At 40.4% G+C, this 22,213-nt stretch overlaps 1 protein-coding gene across 1 annotated transcript in view; it reads left to right on the forward strand.

The window, feature by feature from the left end:
* LOC107731448 (zinc finger and BTB domain-containing protein 16-A-like) overlaps positions 1-17,424 on the forward strand; it is a 66,580-nt gene extending 49,156 nt beyond the window's left edge. The window contains exons 3-5 of the mRNA XM_016542530.1: positions 8,355-8,525; positions 13,364-13,531; positions 15,502-17,424. Of these exons, the coding sequence (XP_016398016.1) occupies positions 8,355-8,525; positions 13,364-13,531; positions 15,502-15,731 (569 nt within the window). The 3' untranslated portion in view covers positions 15,732-17,424. The remainder of the gene's footprint in view (positions 1-8,354; positions 8,526-13,363; positions 13,532-15,501) is intronic.
* Positions 17,425-22,213: the final 4,789 nt, after the last annotated feature.

Raw genomic sequence — 22,213 nt, forward strand, 5'->3', positions numbered from 1 at the left:
CTCACACCGAATAACTCCACACAGCCTGATTTTCAAATGTGGAACATGTAAACATCAAGCCTTATTCAGTGCATTCATCATTTGCATGCATCTAATATCCAGAGTACAAATTAGTTGCCAAGTGCTGAGAATGTCATTAAAATTCAATAGTTTTGTGCTAGATATATTTATCCTACATCTTTTGCATTAGATGAATTTGTGTATGTGTAAAGATTATTCAAATGGAGTCATATGAACAGTTTTTGGTGATGGGTTAGTAGCACGGAGTGACCCCTATTGGCCATAGCACAGTAACGCAATCCTGTATGAGGGACACTGAACTGACACCCTTGGCAACCGTTCGCCCGGTTGCCACGGCCAAGCAAGCAAGCAATTCGGAAGCCAGCTGTACTGCAGGAGCTGTTCCTTCTCATTTGCAGTTCATTTATCTCCCATCTCCGCAAGCCTCGCCAACACACACACACACACACACACAAGCTCCCACTGGTAACCTCATCTCCATTGTGCCCAATCAACTGTGGAAAGTAAATGGCATCGCTCTCCCCCTTTTATTCATTCAAAATAACTCACACATGCACACGTTATAGCCACGGCCGTCCTTCATACAAAACCACAGATGTAGAGACACTAGCTCGTATACACACATACAATAAAAATTGCCACCGAAGCTCTTGTCAATAAAAAGTATTGTCAAATGTAGCCTGAAATGAGTAAATTACATGCATTACTAAAGCTGCGTACGACAGTCGCTTCGCTTACACATCGATGCGGTGACTGTTATATATCGATTGTAATTTAAAATCAGCAGCTGTGTTTGAACTCATGTGTAAGGGAAACACTTGAGTGTCAAAATCATTTGGTGAAGCATTTAGCAAATAAATGTAAGAGCCCACAAGCCAAAATCTTTGTTCAGAGCAAAATTTTTATTTTATTTTTTTGATACGTCTGACTTGAATTTATGTTGAATTTGTCAACTTAAAATTGCAGACAAATAAACTATATATATATATATATATATATATATATATATACATACACACACAAACATAGTTTATTTGTCTGCAATTTTAAGTTGACAAATTTATTTATATATTTGTATTTCTGTGAATTATTATTTTTGTATTACTTTTTTATATATATATATATATATACATATACATATACACACACATAGTGTGTGAAATTTGCAACTGCAATTTTTAGAAGTGTTTCAGTCATATAGTAGTGTCATTCACAATATGTTGTGCATGTAACGTCGCACGCAAGCTTAGTAGTTTTCTCGATCTAGTTTGTATGGTAAACGGACGAATGAGTGAGCCGTTTGGGACATGACACATGCATGAATGTGTAAATACAGTAATGCTTATCCTGTCAGGTGCCTTGATGAGTGGAGCACCCCGGCGAAATGTCATGATGGACATCAGCAGAGGCATGATTTCCAGTTTTCAGTCCTGTTTGACAGCTACTCTCTTCTGTCGGCGTCCTGCTGACGCTTAAGTCATTACTATGGCAACCCGTGTGGATATAGCAGATATTGACTACACCATCTGAACAAACACCTCTGATTTCATCACTTGCACTATGACAGCACGGACACTAAAGAAAACCAAATGAGATTTATGTGCACGGTGAACACGAGAGCACGCCAGAGTCAGACAAATCCAGATTTCTGCATTCGTGTCGTCTGCTTCAGAGAGCAGATGAGCTTTAGTTATTATGGGATTCATCAGCACTGTAAACTTGAGAGAGCTCCAGACATCCTCCAGACAATCTTGCCTCCTTGGTATGAATCGTCCGTATCTCATTCCCTGCACTAATTCCAATTTAATTGCCAGTGGCCTGAAGCCTCCTCAATAGGAGTAACAAATGGTTTGATTTTGTAGACTTCATCAGACTGCATTTTAAATGCGACACTCACCCCGCGCGAATGCCAATGAAGCAGAGGAGAGGCTGCCTGTTTACTAATTATCCTTTTTCTTACTGGGAGCCGCACTGCAAGGGTTGTCTGATTAAATCGGATTTGTGGGATGGGGGGAAAAGCAAGCACGGTTCTCTGCTTTGTAAACGATCCTCATCCGAGGCGAGGGCCAGCCGTGCACTGTAAATTCTGCTCTCTTAAAGGGACACCGTGTCTTTTGTAGACCTAACGCAGGGGTGGGTCCACTCGTAAATTCCTCCCCCTGGCGTTACAGTGTTTATTATCTTTTATCACTTCATCCATCAGGGCAGTAGGATGATTCAAACACGGGCCATGATGTATAGGCTATGCAGGTTGCAAGTCTCACTTTTAATATGATTAAAAATCGGCTCGCGTTCAGTGAATCTGCAGCATTTTTGACATTAATTCATGTTTAATTTTGAGTATTTTTTTTCTCTTTTTAAGAAGACTTCATTAAAAAATATTTATATCCCATCCCTTTATGATATTATTGTCCATGTTATGCAAAAAATGTTGTCATCATGACAATGAAGATGAAAAATTAGATAATGTTAATAAGTGATTCAGCCGCATGTTACGTATTTAATGTTTAAGTTTTGTGTCTATAAATTGCGATTTTAAAAAGTGGTGTTGCAATATATTGGTATATGATAACCATGATATTACAAAAAAATGAGAAATATTGTTTTCATGTTAATACTGCACATATGATTATATCATAAACAATCTAGCAGCAGTAACTATTTGATTGATCCTCCAACATAAGTGACAGTATTGCTCCTTAATGCTGGTTGGCACCCTTCATAAAATGGAAAAATCATATTAGAGTAGATACCTGAAAAAGGTTTGCTTTGCAATGTGGGAGTTTTTTGGGTTTCCGTTAAATTGACAGTGTGTTGGACACACTGTGACTGAGTGTGATTCAATGGCGAAAAAAAGAGAGAGAACATAAAATAAGCAAGTTAAAGATGAATTTGACTTGTAGCATTATTTATGTTTCAAAGTTTCTATAGATACCTTGATAATGTAGTTGTTGTGATTTCTTTTGGCCATGATAAACGTAATGAAAACCTGTTATCGTGACAGCACTAATGTCCATTTTAAGTATCTTATTGTAACAATGATTTTTGCCTTTTTGAAATCATTTAAAACTTAAGGATGATTCAAAATAATTGAGGATTTCTAACTCAAACCTGTAATCGTCAAGAGTGAATCGGTTTTACCGAATTCTCTTTGCAGTCACGTCGAGCTAGTTTTGAAAGCTTATTTAATTATGAAGAATCTGCCTCCAACATCTGTCAAAGTCAATAGGGCCAATTTCTTCCAAAGGGGGGTTGTGAGTGATGAAGACATTTTCTCTGTCTAAATGGACACTGGAGAAACCATATGGTTCCATGACATTATCTTGAGGTAATTAATATGGCTTCTACAATGACATCTGGTAGCATTAATCTATCTGAGAACACGGCATCTCACCGCAGCCGCCCGACACGAAAGTGAATTATCTGTAACTATTATTGGTGCAAAGTCTGGAAAGGTACCAGCCCCGGAATGAGAAGCAATCTTTTCGACGGTTTAACGCAGGTTGCGCCGTCCTCATTCTTTCCCTTCCAAGTGTCAGTTTAAGGCTTTTAAATGCAGTCTGCCATTGTAATTCTCCTTTTAAAAAGCCACCACTTGAGATGAAAACCTGTTAAATCAAATAGCGTATTTTACACGCCCCCCTGTCTGGTGTCATGTATTTGTAAGGCAGACCATCGGAGACCAATGACACTTTGATAGTAACACACAAAATGTTATTTTGTTTCTCCCTCTCTCTCCCTCTCTCGCTGTCTCCCGTCTCACCATCTCTCCTCCTGTTAGATCAATAAACAATTCATTGAAGCTCTTTTCTTTGCTTTTCTTGTCAGAGGCACAGAGGCGTTTTGAATGCATTAAGGCAGCGCTCTGTGCTGTCACACGCTCTGTATTCCAGACCAGAGCTGTCAGTCCCTGCCCTCCCTCCCTCAGCAACCCCCTCCGAAAGCCTTGGGCTCCTCTAATGCCACATTATGCCCAGCCACTCTCCCGGATTACATGGATGTGCAGTTCTCCTGTAGTCTGGGCTCATTAGGTGTCAGCCGGAGTGAGAGAGAGAGCGAGCGAGCGAGTGAGTGAATACCCTGGCCGGAGAGATGCTGCAGACATATCGCATCACACGCACACACGGCCGCTGGAACAGCTTGTACCTGTTGACTTCCCAGCAGCCTGTAGCACTCTGCCATAAAAACACTAATGTAACATCTCTTTATCTATCTGTCTTGCTCTCTTCCTGACTAAAAATCCGATTCATGCTGGAAAAAAGACAGGAGAGATATGAAGCCAGGCAAGGGAGAACCAGTTCTCTCCAATTGCTCTGAGTGCAAGACCCCTTGTTGTTTGGATTTCATTCAGCATCATGTTACCGTGGAAATGAATGGGTCAGAAAGCCTTTAGATGTGACTTTACCCTTTAGACCTAGAGCCCTTTGGTAATGCGCTCCTATAATGCTCACATTTATACATCCCAATTATAATTAAGATGCAGTCCCCATGAAAATCATTACACTGCTCTTGGGGGTTCTTGTGACTAATGTTCTCAGTATGCCGTGCTATACACAGATATGCTCGCTTGCGAGCACAGTAGGAAATGGTAAATTTCTCTTGATGGCCCAGTTTCACACTGAGTCAAAGTTCTGTGTTTTGCACATTATACTAATTGTGGGACTAAATATTTGGGCTTTCTTTTGAGGCTCCGCACACCCCCTGTGTATGTTAGAAGGGTTGTATAGTTTTGGCACCAGTTTGACCATATTGTCTGAGCCCCTGCTAACACCCATTGTCCCCAAGCTCAGCGGGCTGCCAAGGCCCCCTCTGCCCCGGAGCGCCCGGGCAGCCCTACCCCCCACCTGGCCCAAACAGCTGCCCCCATGACCCCTCGCTCCCCTCCTGCTGTCAGACCTGAACTTCTCTCACAAGTTTCACACATACCATACAGTCTTAGTGTATATACTCCATGGCACTGGCTTTCCTGGTACTCATGTATGACACGCAAGCCTATGTGCTTTGCAGACACATCTAATCTGTCAGTCTGCCTTTCTGTCTTCTACATGCATAGTTACTTTTTTTTTTAAAACATTTTGACATGAGCACCTAATCGTAATTGTGGGTGTGGTTAACCGTACAGGCACATGATTCTTACTGTACATTTCTGCCATAGTCACCACTAATAACCTACTCCTAAATGTAATGTAGAAACTTAATATTTTCTGTAAAGCTGTGTTGCAACGATTGGTATCGTGAAAAGCACTATACAAAAACTTTGAATTCAGTCAAACACCCTTTGAGGAACAAAAACATGATGTTATTAAACTGTTCCCTCAACTGATTTGTTCAAACACGCCTATTAATTAAATACGTAATCACTGATCATTGTTTGATTTGTTTGATTTGATTTGGCACTATTTTGTTTGGCGGAACAAAAATTGACAGTAACTATAGTAGCTTTAGTGACGCATCATATCAGATACATCAGCTCAAACACCAAGATACTGCATACTGCGGGCTCATCTAGGTAACACATTCCAAGCGGAGCTTCAGAACAGGTGTCAGGTGTGTCATATTTCCGAGCTCTTCGCTGAGCAACAGGTGACATCACACCTCACGGCATTGGCGACAGACAGAGCAGCAGGAGTTTGTATTCCATCAGCATGGGCGAATTGAAACTCAAGCTAATTGACTTTGGTCTCACCAGCTTAGAACGACACACGCTCTCCATGTGGGGTTTCTCAGCTCAAGCATCGGCCCTGTGGGAAAAACAGTTGCCTCGTCTAACTCTCACATTAAGTTTTAATCACAGCCCCATTCAGTTTGTTTGCGTACTGCATTCTTAAAATAAAAATCAGATTTTTGTGGTTTTAGTACATGTACATGATCTTTGAAATCATCTGGTAGACTACTAAAAGTTGATAAAATTAACTTCTAGTACATTTATGCATTTAAAATGCATAGTCTATCTCTTCTGGCAAAATTATTTTGGTGATTCAAAAATGTTGATGACTCATCCTGCACTACACAGATTTTTGTCCAATCAGATACTCCCTAGAGTAATAAGAATGCCCCGCCCCCGCAACCAATTTTTAATGGCTGTAATGTAACCAAAGACTTCCCTAGATTTCTTATTGCAACAGCAAATATGTCAACACAGGACAGAAAACTGCTTTTGTCAAGTGAATTCACTGGGTCTCTAGGAGATTATGTCTAGGTGTTACATGGCATATTATGCTAGACATGGATTTCTGGTATTCCCAGAAGTTGTCTTCTGAGCCAGGGATCATATGGGCACAACCATCCTGGAGTCTGAAAGTGTTTGCAGTGGTGAACACAAGCGGAACACCCTCAATACCTAAACGGTGCGGTGCACCCTCTGTTAAGTAACGGCTGATGCTTCTTCAGGGCCATTAACTTAACACTGCGATGGAGCCAAGAGGCCCTTATAAATAGACACAGGAGTGGAGGTAAATTATGCCAAAACTCAGGCAACAGGCAGCAGAAGCCAAAGCCAGTCCTCTATCCAGGTGTCACTTTGTCCAACTCAATTTTGCACTGTAATAGAGGCGAGTGGGTCAGCCACTTCTCTCTCTCTAGTTCTTTTTCTCTGCCTTACCCTTCAGTACCTCACAGAAGAGTTTCTCCCAGCCAGGCCATTTACTTGTGACGCTCTTTACTTCACACCGAGGAACACTTAATTCCAGCTAACACCAATCACATGGACACTGCACTTCCCTTCATGGCTGCCGCTTTATCAACTGTCCCCCCTGCCCTTCTCCTGTTCCCAAAATAGTGTTCTTTCTTCAATGGAAATGTCCTTACCACCTGAGAAATATGGTGCATTTGGAGTGAACTGTAAGATGTGTTATTTTACTGGTAAAAAATCGTTAATACAGAGCTTAAAATGATTACAATATTGTCTGGAAAATATTCTCTTTATAGTATGCTAACAGCGTAATGTAATTGATCCAAAATGTGGCCAAATCTCCAAATTGAAAAAAAATACATGGGCCACAGTACATGGTCACTGATTGGGCTTTTCTGTGAAGGGAATACTTGAAATGAAAAGTGGGCAAATTATCATCATTAAATGTTTCAGTCACCAATAATGTGGGATTTAAGAGCAATCACAGAGCAGCTCCGGTGATGTGGCTTAGTCTTTCCCACCACCCTATCCAGACCCTTGAGCTCCCTGGGTCAGAGTCCACCTAACCTCTCGCATTCCTCAGAGCCTTTCCTCCCTACCCCCTGTCACCCTGTCTTTTATCTCCCTCCACCCGCCCCCTTAAATTTAGCTTTTTAAGTTACTTTACAGCCTTTAGTTTTGCCATGAACCTTCCTGAAGCAAACTTGCATTTTACATCCCCAAACTTCTTTGGGATTTCCATCCATAATCAATGACCACCCTTCCTTTTTATTGATAAACCAAGAGACGTAAGGAGTCATTAAAGATGGAGACAGTGAGAGGGGGAGGGAAACGGCTGGGCCCAGAGAAAGCCAGAAGCAAGGCTTGTCAGTATTTATTTGCAGAGAAGCAGCAATTCAGCTGCACTGTCTGAGATTTAAGAACAGGAATAGTCGTTTCTCTCGCTCACCTCGAACTCCTCCTCTCATCCTCTCAATCGCTCCCGTTTTTTCCCCAGCAAATGCTGATTGATCGAGCTTTATGAACATGAGACTGGGGCTCCTCATAGATTTTTAAATTAGTGCCAGCTTTGCCCCAAAGATGTGTTATCGACTCATGAAATAGAAGCGGAGCTTAAAACACTCCCACTTTCCCCAGAGTTTTCTAGAGCCTGATAATTGAAAAAAGTGTGAAGTGTGAGTCTGTGTATGAGAGCAAAGCAAAAGAGAAGGAAAAATTGCTCACTTTATGCCTTTATCTATTTAAACACCCAGGTGTGAGTCTGTTTTTTTTTTTTTTTTTTTTTAACCGGTAACCGGAGATTTCAATGATTTGCTAATATTAATTTCAGCCATCTAACCACTCTAGTTGTTTTGTCATTTCCTGTATCTGTCCGCTGACCTTTTGTAGCACCGTATTATATGTGCATCTCACCCTGTAGTACTGAATTAGATTCTCCCATTGATCCACTGAGACTGAGTGTATTTTATAAATGAATCATTGTCTTTTTCAGCTTGATTGTCCAGTTTCTACAGTGATCATGGGATTCACAAGAACCCGTAATTGCAAAAATAAAGATTTTTTTTCAATAAAGAGTCAGGCAAATAATAGTCCTGCTCCAAAAGCCAATGCTGCTGTGTTTTAGATAGTCAGGACACTTTAACATACAAACTGTAAATGAAATCGTACACTCATGCTAACATCTCGCTCTTTCTTTTCCCAGGATCAGATATGGCCATCTTCTGTTTGCTGTGCGGGAAGCGCTTCCAGACGCAGACGGCTCTGCAGCAGCACATGGAGGTCCACGCAGGCGTGCGCAGCTACATCTGCAGCGAGTGCAACCGCACATTTCCCAGCCACACCGCACTCAAGCGCCATCTCCGTTCGCATACAGGTCTCGCATCAGCTCTTCAGTTTGTGTGTCTTGACGTTGCGCATTTGTGCATAACCGACAGCCTCAGGAGCCACATTTTTGGAATGAATCAGTAATACATACTAATTTGGTGCTTTGATGTTTTATGCACATCCGTCAAGCCGAGTGATTATTTTAAACATGCTGAGATGTGATTCACCCTGTAGAGTGTTTAAATCAGGATCCTGGTACAGTCATTGTGTTGGTTTTTTTCTCCCACCCGTCTTCCCATCACCTTCTGGATGGAGGTGGATGGAATGAAGATAGCAGGCTGAAGTGACATGTCATTTAGTGAAAGGCCAAAGCGCTGTGATGGCTTGTGACAGCGCAGATATCGCCCTCCCCAGTCGGGCTAGTCCTGCTATACGGCGGATCCATCCCCATGTGGCCAGACGCGTGGCTGAGCAGATGCGGCGACTCTGGGAACAGTCTCCATTACTGTCTCCGAATATGAGACGCTGGAAATGAATCCCATTTTCTCCAGAAAGCCTTCTCCCCCCATCGTCTCTGACCCTAAATAACAGCCTGACGTGTCAGAGTTGCTTTACTCTGCGGCTGCAGGGGTGAATATTTGAAGCGAAAGAGGAAGATGAGCAAAGCCCGCCTGTTTATAGGCCGCCCGGCCTTTATTGGGCGGCTGATGGTACAAGGCGGCCAAGCGCTTACTGTACTCGCTTGTCCTCGCCGGACCATACATCGGAGCCGACGCTCCCGCCTGCACGCATAAATGTCAACGGTCAGCTTCGCCGCAGACGTGGTGGAGGGAGAGAGAGAGGCTGTGACGCAGCGTTGCGCTAGTTTGAACCCAATTCTCTGTAGGCGTGTATTAAATTACAATGAGCGCTAGCAAGCACACGTTTAATGTGATGTGGGGGCTTTTGTCAAGGAGCTGAAAGGGAAAAACTGCTATTGGCACTTGCAAAAACCACCGAAAATAAGTCTCTAAATTTTTTCTTAAAGAGGACAAAAAAAGAAGACTCACTGCTCGCGTTTAATTCTCCTTTGATCTTCTTAATCTCATTCACAGTGTATTTTTTAATGCTGGAAACTGAGTCGCTGATGTGATAAGCACTCGGATGTTCCTCCAGAGCCATGTTTCCCAACCTTTTTTTTTATCTTATGTACTCCTACAACCCTGTCAATAGGGCTCAAGTACCCTTTTATCAACACCACACCAGAAATATCTTCCTTGAATTTATTGTTTGTTAATATATTTGAAGTCACCATTGTTGCATTGATTTACTTTAAAACAGTTACTACACACCAGGTGGTTTATATAAAAAACCTTGTTTTGCCTTTCAATCATAGGCTTTCTCAAAGAATTAAAGTCTCAAAGATTTTAACATGCATTTTGTGATTGACGTTTAACATGCATTTCATTTGCGCACTTTGTATAGTGGAATTTAAGTATAATTGAATCTATAATGGTTATACATTATTAACCATGAACAAAACATACATTCACAAATGTTTATCAAAACATACATTCACAAACGTTTATTGTACAAATGTTTATCCATCAGGACTTTTTTGCTGGCCAGTGGCAGCTAAAATAAATTTAAAAAAATAACACATGTAAAGTTAAGTTCATAAAATGGGGGTCAATTGTATTTTTTTTTTTAAATGTTGCCTTTGAGTGTTTTATTGATTTTAAAATTTTGAATTCTATATCTTTAAGATTTCTTTACATACATGAATTACACTTCAAAACTGTGGAAATAGTCATTCTTTCCTCTTTTTTGCATTAAAGGATGCATTAAACTGACCAAAAGTAACAGTAAACACATTTATAATGTTACAAAAGATTTTGACAAATAAATGCTGTTCCATTGAACTTTACATATACCATGCAAATTATAATAAGAGAAATAATTAGTGTTTTTTAAACACCAAATCAGCATATAATAACATTAAAATAGAAAATTATATTTCACAATAATACTGTTTTGACTGTAATTTTGATCAAATAAATGCAGTCTTGGTGAACATGAGACTTCTTTTAAGATACCTTACAGACCCCAAACATCTGCAAAGAACTGTTAATCATTTAATTTGTATAGTTTGCACATTTTTTTCTTTCTTTAGTGCATTAAATACATGAAAATATTATCTAATAATTATCTAATATCAGTTGTATAGGTTAAATCAAATTAATTCAGTTGTATAGGTAAGCGAAATCAAAGTATTTTCAGGTATTCTCTGCAGTATGTACTCTGCAAAAACACTGAAGCAATAGCTTAACGTATCCCTTTTTGCTCCATGTGTGTGGTGCCCACTCAAAAATAAGTTAAATGAGTGATTATGGGCCCACACAGTCATTACTCAGTAATTCAAGCCCAAGCTTAAATTTGATTTCAGTCATACCTCCACCTAAATGCTGATGCAGAACCAATTTTGACAGGATTTCAGCGAATGATTACACAAGTTTCCGCTGATTTTTGAGAGGAATTTCTGTTCTTGAATGTACTTGCTCGTGTACTTTTACAGGCACGCACAGTGTGAGCGAACGCTGGCATCCATTAGGGCTGATAATCATGGCAGCCCCCTCGCTCCCCCCTCCGTTCCGCACGCTGCCGGCCGTGCCTCGTTAATATTCCGTTGTTGTTCTGTGCTTGTGTTTTATTCGGAGCCCATTTTCCATCTGCGGCGGGTGTTTTGTGTTCACAGCTGTGTTTGATAGTGCAGCCCAGTTGAGACCCTGGCAGTGATGGATCCTTGATTTACGCTGCTTAGCGCATAATGAACTCGGCCCCTGCCTTAACGTAAGCCTCGGCCCTGCCAGGAGCCAGGCGGTGCCCGCAGACCCCGGCCAGGTACGCCACCGCAGCGGTCCCCTGAGGCACGGGGACGCAGGTGGCAGCCCCCGAGCTTCCCAAATGTCTTTTCCGCCCTCTTTGTGCCTCGCAGCCACCAGACTTGCAGACAGACACAGAAAGGAACCGAGGAACACGCAGTCGGTGACAGCATCTTGATCTATCACCTTGTATCTTTACTGCCTCAAAGCTTAATGTATTCCAAACAAAGCAAAGCCGCCAAACAGAATTTGATAAGCAAATTGCCTTCTGTTTATAGCAGCGACACGCTGCATTTACATACCAGGTAGCCTAAAAAAATACCAGGCGAGTATTACGATATGAATTTGTGCCTTGTGGTATCATGAGATGGCTGTCACAAATTATTTTGTCAAATAAAGATTAAATATGCTTTTACTGAGGGTAGAAGCAAGCCTGCGGATTTAACTGGTGGCCAGTTTTCTGGAGGCTAACGCAGATGTCTTCGATTGAAGCGCCAGCTTAGGCACAATTAAAGTCAGGTGAATTTGGCGGGAATGCTATTCTCGTCGCGTGCCGGAGAGCAGTCAGGGAGCGTGATGGATTGTGATCTCTTCTGCTGCGGAGGCATTTCGAAGCGCCAAATTTCTTACAGCGACTGATAACTTCATGCGCACAAATAAATACTGTCACTTTTATTGATTTCTGAAATGTATGGGGGGTTTTTGTCTGTTTTGTGTCATCTCCTGCTTTTTTTTGTCTCTCCCATTACTGGTGAAGCGAAGACGGTGGAGCCCGAGCAGCCATGTAAATGTGAGGCGTTTAGCTGCGTCTCGCCACAAAACATGCCTGAGGAAATTGACATTGTCTGGTAAACGGGAGGCAGCGGGAGTCTGAGCATGACAGTACATAACGAGAAATGCAATTTATTCCCAGGCACGGTGCCGCTCGGACAGCCAGATAATGAAACGCGTAGGTCATAGACAATGACTTAAACCCTCCGCACAGAAGTGAAATGCATTAAATATGGGGAACATTACACGCCTGGCGGAGTCGTGCATCTGTACGGAGAGAGAGTGATATATGGTTAGCTGATAGTGAGACACAGAAACGCAATTAGAGCAGAGAGCAGAGAGCAGAAAAAGAAACACCCCCGCATATCATAATATCACTGATTACTGACCTCTGAATATCCATTACAGTGCAAGAAGACAGGAAGATATAGATGACAATGACCTATAACAGACAATTGATGATATTGTACTGAGAGCTTATAATGACTTGATTTCAAATAAATATTATAGGCCAGCTGTTTAATGTTTTGTGAGAGAAAGAATTACTTTTTTTTTTTTTTTTCCCTCATGATTTTTTCTCATATTTTCTTTGTTTTCCAACATTTTCAAATCTTTTCATTTTACAGCCTTTGTATATTCAGTTCATTGACATTAAAGGTTGTAAAATGTATTCTTCTATTCTTTTTACATTTTGTTTTGCAGTGATAACCAACTTTTGCTTTCCCCAGATTTCCCCATTGCTTTCCAATGTGTATCAGTGTATAAAGTCAGAGTAAACACTGTTTTATGGCTCTATCAACTATAAACATAGTTCTGTTTGTTTGAGTATCACAACACTGCAACAATGTCATTTTCTGTCACTAAAGGTATAGAAGTTACACCTTTAAAGGGATAGTTCCCCCCCAAATTAAAATTCTGTCATTAATTACTTACCCTCATGTCATTCCAAACCCATAAGACCTTCGTTCATCTTCGGAACACAATATATTTTTGATGAAATCCGAGAACTTTCTGACCCTGCATAGACAGCAAGGGAACTACCACGTTCAAGGCCCAGAAAGGTAGTAAGGACATTGTTAAAATAGTTTATTGAAGCTAGAAGAATACTGTGCAAAGAAACGAGAAAAAAAAAGGCTTTAGAATTTTCATTTTTGGGTGAACTATCCCTTTAAATGTAATTTAAACACATAACCGTGTTTATGATTAACATTAACTTGCATATACTACGCATACTGACCAGACCTCTGTCCAGCAGGTGACCATCCATTTGAGTGCGAGTTCTGCGGCAGCTGCTTCCGAGACGAGAGCACACTGAAGGGACACAAACGCATCCACACCGGAGAGAAACCCTATGAATGTAACGGCTGCGGCAAGAGGTTCAGCCTCAAACACCAGCTAGAGACCCACTACCGTGTCCATACAGGTACTGTACACTTCTTCTTATTTATCAAGCCAAGGCGACTGGAAAAGCTTTCTTTGTGTATTCTAGTCCTCCTTGGCTTATTGTACTACTTTTCCAGCGCCAGTGAGGATTTTGATCCAGTAACATGCCCTACTTAAATCACGATAAGCGCTACAGTCGCATGTAGAGCTGCTGTTATCCTTGTCAGCGGGCGAGCGTCATATCAGATCTTTAGATCACAGCTGAGGCCGATGCCAGAGCAGGCCTTGCCTCTGTTTGGCTTCAGACCTGTGTAAAGAGCCCCTTTCCTCTTGTTAAGGTGATATCTGATTGATTCATACGTTTTGGCGCTCTGTAAAGCCCACACCAAAGGGCAGGCCATTTCCAGTGCTGTCGGCTCACTCTTTGAAAAGGGGATTAGCGCAGTACTGTAGAGACCAGGTCTCTCGGACGCACACGACGGACACCAGATCTTCCCCTCCTCTCTGCCACTCAAAAAGCGATGCCGCTAAGCCAAACTATCAAGAAAGCCTGTCGAATAATTGGCTTCTTTGGGTGGGGTGGGGATGGGGTAAAGCCTCGGCGGCGACCACAGAGCGCCCGAGATAACAAGAACAACGACAAGCTCACAGTCAAAGGCCACTGCATGCAAAAAGGGAGCCGCTTGATGAAGCATCGACATTGGCAGCCCTGCTCCTGTCGATGAGCAATCAATAACTCGGCTCCATTTGCAATTCATTATTGCCTGGTTATCTGAGGCTGCCCTGTTTACAGTGCAGTTAAAGTACACTGACCACACGTGCATGTATCACTGGAGTCTCGACAGTTTAATGACCGTCTCATTAGAGCCTTTGCATACGCAAACGCAGGCGGACGTGACATTGCTCGAACCGCCGAGGTCAAGGTTCCTCAATCCCTCCGTTAAACAAACAGAAGACCTGAGCAAACAACGCAGAGACTTTGCATTCCCAGGATGCCTTTACCCAACGCGAGCATTCTTCAATCCTCAACTTATCAATGCTTTCCCTAGTGACATTTTTAAAGGTCAACGTTTAGATGACTAATTTACACCGTCGGAACAAATGTGCTGCGCTTTGCGTTACTGTCTCTTTAAGAGGTTTCTGTCAACCTTCTGATCTAAGAAACAAATTTATTTAACTGTGTAGCTAGTTTGTCAAATGCAACATTCACTGCTGTTCCACATGATTGTTTTTCAGGTACACTATGCTGCAAAGTTTTTGTACACTTGTCTGTTATGAGACAGAGAATTTTTTTTTTAAATATATATAAAAATATTTTTGAAATCATATTTGAACAGTAGTTAAAAAAATTTAAATACAGTCAAATCATTAGTTATTAAATATCATTGCAATTTAAAATTGGTTTCTATTTTAATATATTTTAAAATTTAATTTATTCCTGTGATGACAAAGTGACATTTTCAGCAGCCATTACTCCATTACTCTTGAGTGTCACATGATTCTTTAGAAATCATTCGTAACTGCTCAAGAAACCTTTTTTTATTATTATTATTATCAATGTTGTAAACAGCTTCATATTTTTGTGGAAATTGTGATATGTTTCAGGGGGTTTTTTTTCTTTATTTTTCTTTATTTTTTTAAGAACAGCATTTATTTGAAAAAAAAAAAAAAATTTTAACAATGTAAATGCCTTTACTGTTGCTTTTGATCAATTTTATTCATAATTTAATTTATTTATATGTTTGATTTATGTATATAAGTTCATATATGTTTTATGTAAATTTACATTAAAATCTTGATTAAAAAAAAAATCTATGGACTATCTATGGATTATGCATCAAAACCATGTTCCGTATAGCATTACTAGGAGAGTCATTCACTTAATCATATTCCTACTTTTCATACAGATGAGTATTCCTGTCTGTTCACGAATATCAGAGAGCACCATTCAGAGTACAAAATCTCTTGACATGTTGTGCAAAATCTTGACATTTTCTGTTCTCCATGCAGGTGAGAAGCCGTTTGAGTGCAAGCTCTGCCACCAGCGCTCCAGGGACTACTCGGCCATGATCAAACACCTGCGTACCCACAACGGAGCCTCACCGTACCAGTGCACCATCTGCCTGGAATACTGCCCCAGCCTCTCCTCCATGCAGAAGCACATGAAGGGCCACAAGCCCGAAGACATCCCCCCGGACTGGAGGATAGAGAAGACTTACCTCTACCTCTGCTATGTCTAAAGGAGGGAGATGGCGGGGAGGGAGGGGAACGGGAGGGCGAGGGGTTAAAGTTCCTGGAAACACAGTCAGGAAATGGATGGATTTGTTGGTGGTGCTGGGCAAGGCGGACAGAAATCTTACCCCGTCAGTATAGCAAAACATTTTTTTTTTTAAAGCATCATGTTATAGCCGTATATGGGAAGTCCACTCTCTACATGTCAGCTTACGTCCCAAACGTTAAATATGTCTTATCAGTCAAACGACACACACTTCAACAACGATTCCTCCTCTTCATAAGGATGCCCTCTTCTGGTACAAAAACAGTAGTGTGAACCAGACACAGTGTTTATCTCTCAGAGATGTCGGTGCAGGAAGCACTTAGACCCGTCAGCGGTAACGTGCCAGTCAGGTACTCCACAGCAAATATGAACAGTCATGCTCATCAGGGTCATTACTGCAAACTGAAACGCAAGCTTCCTGCAAAACATGTTCACGATGCCCGGCTGACAGTCAGCATGTAGATCCCTCCCATATGATTCACATTCATTAAGGGCTTATTGGTTTAACCAGTGTACAAATCAGCTAAGCTCTCAGTACTCTGCTCATCAATGTCATTTCACTTTTTTTTTTCTCTTGGCATAGCGTGTATTACAAGCTGACTTCACGACGACAGGTTTTGTTTGATGTTGATTTCTCAAGCGCAACATTTCGAGTTTATTTTAAGCAGAATAACACGCACACACTGTACATGTTCACGTTATCTCCTCCTTCGCTTATCAAGTCTGAAATCGCTTAACCGTTCGAAACGAGTAACTTGGCAATACATACAGAACATCCATTACACACTAGAAATCTAATCAACTGTTTATGCTGTTGTTATAGAGACCAAAATGATGACTGAAGCTGCTTTAGTCAGTGGCTTGCAGACTGAGCGGCACTGTGACGTACAGGGCTCGTCCGCACATATCCGTGTGTTCGTAGGTGGTCACGAGGCTTGGCCTGTCCAGCCGGGAACGCTGGGATGAATGAACAGAGCAGATCAACTCTTTTGGTTTGGTTCCTTTCGCTTTGTTTGTGTTTCCTATTATACCTTGATTTACTTCAGCACATCGTACTTGAATTACCTCGTTTTTTTGTGACCTCATGTGCCAGTGTTTTAATTTTTCCTTTGTTTCTTTGTATATTTGACTGTTTGCTTTGCGAGCAGGAGCGGCGTGTGCTTTTATGTACTTAAGAAATTAAGTGCCATGGTGAAGAGAGATTGTCTTTCGTTCGAAGTTTGTTTTTCTTTGCATTAATCTTACCAAACTTGGTATTATGTTTTTGTTTTGTTTGTTTTGTTTTACTAACCCTGCTTGTTGAAGAGCTTGTGGGTTTTGTTTTTTTTTTTTTTTTTTTTTAAGCTACCTCTAAGTTTTATTTCTTTTTGTTGTGTTTCGTTTGCGAAAGCACATTGTTGTGTTTTGCGTTATTGCAACTTCATCATACGCTTTCAAGTGTTGTACGTCGGAAGCGACGAATATGAAAAAGTAAGATTTACTTATAGGAAAAGCGGATTGAAAAAAATAATCAGAACTTTCCCTGTCAGTCCCCCCCACCCCTGTAAATTGTTACCTTAAGAGCAGAAAAGAGATTTCTGAAGCCTTAAGTTTGGGGTCGGAGTTGATCTGGGAGGTGCGTATGGAACAAGTGAAGTGTAGTACTTTAAAGTCTGGGGAAAAAAAAAAACACGTTAAACTTGAAAATATGTGAATAGAATTGTAGTTTTGTAATGTGAAAAAAGAAGGTTCACAGAGCGTGAGCCGCCAAGAACAGGTCATATGCAGCAGTGCATTGTGCGTTGGACAATTGGGACTGCAAGTGGTAATCAAAGACGAAAGGAAGAAGGAAAAAAAACGAAAAATCCTGTCAGTTGACATGTTTCTTTGTATGAGTGTAGTCCTGAGCAAGAGCCAACAGAGGCCATTTGATATATAAAATTGTGATATTTTTGTATTAAGTGTCAGTCCCTTTTTTCCATTTGTTGAGGTTGCAGCGGGGCAAAACTTTGTATGATCTCAGATGGATTCACTTGAGACGATTTTTGTTATGTGATGATCATTTGGTCTATTTTCAGTGGTTCCACTGGCGACCGATCAGTATTGTAGTGTTTTATACACAGTTTGAAAAAGACAAGCCAAACATTCCTTGGATCGGAATAAGAGCGTTTTTCACAATGAATATCCTGCTTTGAGGGGGGAAAAAATTGATGTTTGAGAATCAAACTTACTTTCATTTCCTCATTCTTTTTTTGCCTCAGCAACAGGTTTGCTGATTAAACTTTTCAACCATGTCCCTTTAACATTCGGCATTTGTACTGCCCCTACTAGACATTTTTATTTGTTGTTTAAAGTACTTATGTTATCATTGCATCCCTGGAGTTGGCTCACTGTGTTCCAGTGTGGTGTTCTAGAAAGAGTAGCCATTTCATGCTGTGTTGCCATGCATGTGCCGTTGAGGTCAAAACTAAACTGTTTGAGTAACAAAGCACCAAGACGTTGTCTTTTTTTTAATATTAGCACTGAGGACCAATTGCCCTGTCGGACCAAGCATAACAAAGCTTTTTATGTAACAAAGCAGTTTCTCTCTTCCCCCTCTCCTTCTCTGGCTTGTCTGTATTTTTTTCCTCCCTTGTGACAGCACAAGTGCCAGTCCTGTTGCTCTTTAAGAATATAGTGTTTTGTTTCTGGGCTTTTTATTTTTGTTTGTTCTATTATTATTATTTGAATTGTTACGTCTACCTCAGCACCTAATCTTAGCCTAATCTTAGAAGGTGCCCAATTTGTTTTTTTTGTTTTTTTTCAGTTTGTTGTCAATTGTACAAATTTTAATTTGCATTAGAGCTTTGCAACGGTCCTTTGTATTTTCCAGCAACATGCTATTTTTTGTAGCACTACTTTCTGGATGTCGTGCTACAGATATTGGCATCAGTTTCCTGATGTAGTCTTTATTTCGGTGTAGGATCAGACACATCTCTTTGTAACATTTCAGTGTTCTCTGATGGAGTGTGAAAAAAATAAAGAATTTAAAGAGATCGAACGCTGCAGGTTTTCTTCTCAGTGTTGTCACGAAGTAAATTTTGTGCCTTTAATAGTGAAAGATATTTTTTACATCCTACTAACAGTAGATTGTTTTTGTAGTGTTGTTTTTTTTTTGTTTGTTTTTTTTATTTATGAGTCTCAAAATAACAATGTTCAGTTGTATTCCTTAAATCTGCAGTTAGAAAAAAATAAATAAAAAATGGACTTAAGTTTGTCTGGCTTTTTCATGTGTTCGACTCACAGGAGTTAATGATCCTTTATACAACAAATATTTTGTCATTTATTCACCCTCATGTAGTTCCAAAGCCATATGATGGGCTTTCCTGTGTGGATCACAAAAGGAGATGTTATGCAGAATGTTCAAGCTGCTCTTTTGTATAAAATCAAAAGTGAATGGTGACCACTACTGTATTACGTAATTACGTAAAAATGTACATTTTGAGTTGTTATTTCTCAAAGTAGAAATCGAATGTTTCATGATGCTATTTTTGAAGTTTGCAATCTCCTGGTCACCATCCACGTCTGCACTGACGAGAGAAGCGTGAACATTGGGATAGGTTTGTAACAAGATGAGGGAGTAAATTATATAATTTTTCACAAAAAAATGCATTTTAAATTTATCTTAGACCGTAAATATATCAGTTTAGCATCAAATCTCTATTACAGAAGTGATTTGCGGTTCTTCATGATGCTTAAATGCCGTTGTTTATTATAGGCAGCCTAGAGTCGGTAAAACAAGGCTAGACAGTTTCATTAAACATTACCGATTAGTCTGATTCAAACGTATCTTTATTTAAAAAAAAATACATGAGTAGGAAAACCTAATAATAAAAGTTAATGGCCAATGCATTGTGAATATAGTGCGGTTAGCACCACCTGCAGCTGAGATAATGCCAAATATCTTACCAAGTCTAATATTACAATTTAAGAGAGTAGAGGGACAAAACGAGACTGAACTTGATGCAAATACATTATCCAATAAATCCTTAAGATAGTAAAGTGGAGTCACACAGGTAGTGAAGAGAACAGGTTCTGTGCCTTCACTGCCTGCTCTCATTACTATTCGGAGGGAAATAGACTGAAACAAAAGCAGTCTCTGCTTCTCTTTTATTCTGGGGGAGACAAGCTGAGAATACAAACCTCAGTGCTTTAGAGAGTCTGCCTGTGTTCATTACATAGAGCTCTGTGTTAATACCAGGAACCATCTGAGCAAATAATGGCAATTCGCTGCTATGCTAATGCTCCCTCTGGTATTGTATCTGTCTAACACTCTGTGCGTGTGTGTGTGTGTGTGTGTGTGTGTGTGTTTGAGTTATGATCCTGTTGAATTATTGTAAACATCTGCCAGTGTTAGGCTACACGCACAGCAAAAGCTCAGCGTAACTGCTGCCATCTTGTGTGAGCGCCACAATATTTGCCTGTTAATTCATATTCAACAATTGTCTGATAGAATTGAAAACAAACGTTACGTGATCACAAACTATGAACATGTTATTCATGTATTGATTCCACATATAATACAAATACAACACGGATATTATATCACAAGGATCTGTATACAATATAATACACTTTTCCATCACTAGACGTAATTTTTGCATTGTTGGTTCCCCGATAGCACACAGCCCTCATCACAGAGACGTCTATTTGACGTCTGCATTTACATCTGCAAGAGGTATTTTTAGTGTTTGCTCATTTGTAATACGTCTTTAGGGCGTTTCCTTTCAGATGTCAAATAGTCGTTTTTTAAATCATGTTTATGATTTAGAATGTATGTAAAACTGACATCTTAAAGACATCTGTCAGATGTTTGTAAACAGCAGATGCTTTCCAGATCAAGCGGTCTTTAACAGACATCTTGTAGAGGGACGTGTGCTATCTGGGTTGGTTTTGGTTTTCTCTGAACACATTAGCAAATCTGCAGCGAAATTTCGCGAACAAAAACGATCAGTTATTGTCAATAGCATGGATGTGTGTTAGATGCCGCTCACAGAAGTTAAGTTAAAGCAGGTTTTGTTGGTCAAAGCGGCTAATTCATTTGACCAATTTGAAATTGAGCGAAATGTCCTATGTCCAAAACTCTGGATCCTTTTGAAATTACTGAATTTAATAGAGCAACAGTAAATGAAGATAGTCACATTTAGCGAAATTTCACGGTCAAAAAAGGTCCATTGTATAAACGTTATGCATCAGAGAAACAATTGCGCAGCTTTTTGAATTTTGTCTTTGAACTTCCGTTTATGCGGTAGCTATAGCTTTACTTTGTAGTTAACGAAAATTATCATGTGCATTGTAATGTTCAAAGTGGATGTCATTACAAATGTCAGTAGACCGTGAAGATTTTAAAACGAGCAGTTCATTCAGAAATTCGTACAACCCTTCATTCTGTGGAAATAGCCTACCAACAAGAAAACAGAAGAATGAGCGCAGTGCTGCTACACAAGCGATATATTGTCAAGTGCTAGTGATATTTAAAGCACACCTCACTAATAAATTCTGGCATAAAGTTGGCTTGACGTTGGACGTTCGATATTCGCAAATTTAGGGACCGTCTCTAAAGTTGCATGCGATATTGGTATACACTTTTCTAACTTCAATAGCATTTGAGGAGAATGACTTACAGTCATAAAACCAACTGTAAACTGTTCATCTAGGTGTCAACTATAATGCACACCTTTTACATTTTTGATATTTATTAAAATAAACCGTAAATCATATGTAAAATATGCTACTTTTTCCACAACTGAATGGGCTCAAACACAAATTTAAGGCTCAATAGCATTTGAGGAGAATAACTTAGTCATAAAAACAACTGTAAAGTGTTATTTAGGTGTCAACTATATAATGCACACCTTACTTACACATTAATTTCAAGGTCCTAACCGTAAATGTGCGAGTCGGGCAGGGTGCCAAAAGGCGACAAAGTCTTAAGATTTGAGTCTCCTGTGTGTATAGCGCATGGGTTCACAGCCTGCCAAAACAACCGTGGCCAGCAGCGCACATGGGATGCATGCGACATAAGGCAGTGCACACTGCTGAACAAGGTGCAGGCACTCACAGAGGACTGGAGGACGGAGGCCTGTAGCTGCTCCTTTCCTGCCCTTCCCAGTAGGGTTCTATGCCAGGCAGAGGGGTAAGAGGACTCCTGCGACAGGAAACACAATAGAGATGGGAGGTATGGGGAGGGGAGGGATCATGTTGGCCATTAACGAGGCTGCTTTACATACCAACATAGCAGAAAAAAATCATAAAAACAACTGTAAACTGTTCATCTAGGTGTCAACTATAATGCACACCTTTTACATTTTTGATATTTATTAAAATAAACATACTCGGTTATGACGTAACCTCGGTTCTCTGAGATACGGGAACGAGTACTGCGTCTGCTAAGACGCTATGGGGAAAACTCCTTTTTCTCCGAAT

Source organism: Sinocyclocheilus rhinocerous, unplaced genomic scaffold (assembly GCF_001515625.1).
Source record: "Sinocyclocheilus rhinocerous isolate Xijiao unplaced genomic scaffold, SAMN03320098_v1.1 scaffold2988, whole genome shotgun sequence".
Lineage (NCBI taxonomy): Eukaryota > Metazoa > Chordata > Actinopteri > Cypriniformes > Cyprinidae > Sinocyclocheilus > Sinocyclocheilus rhinocerous.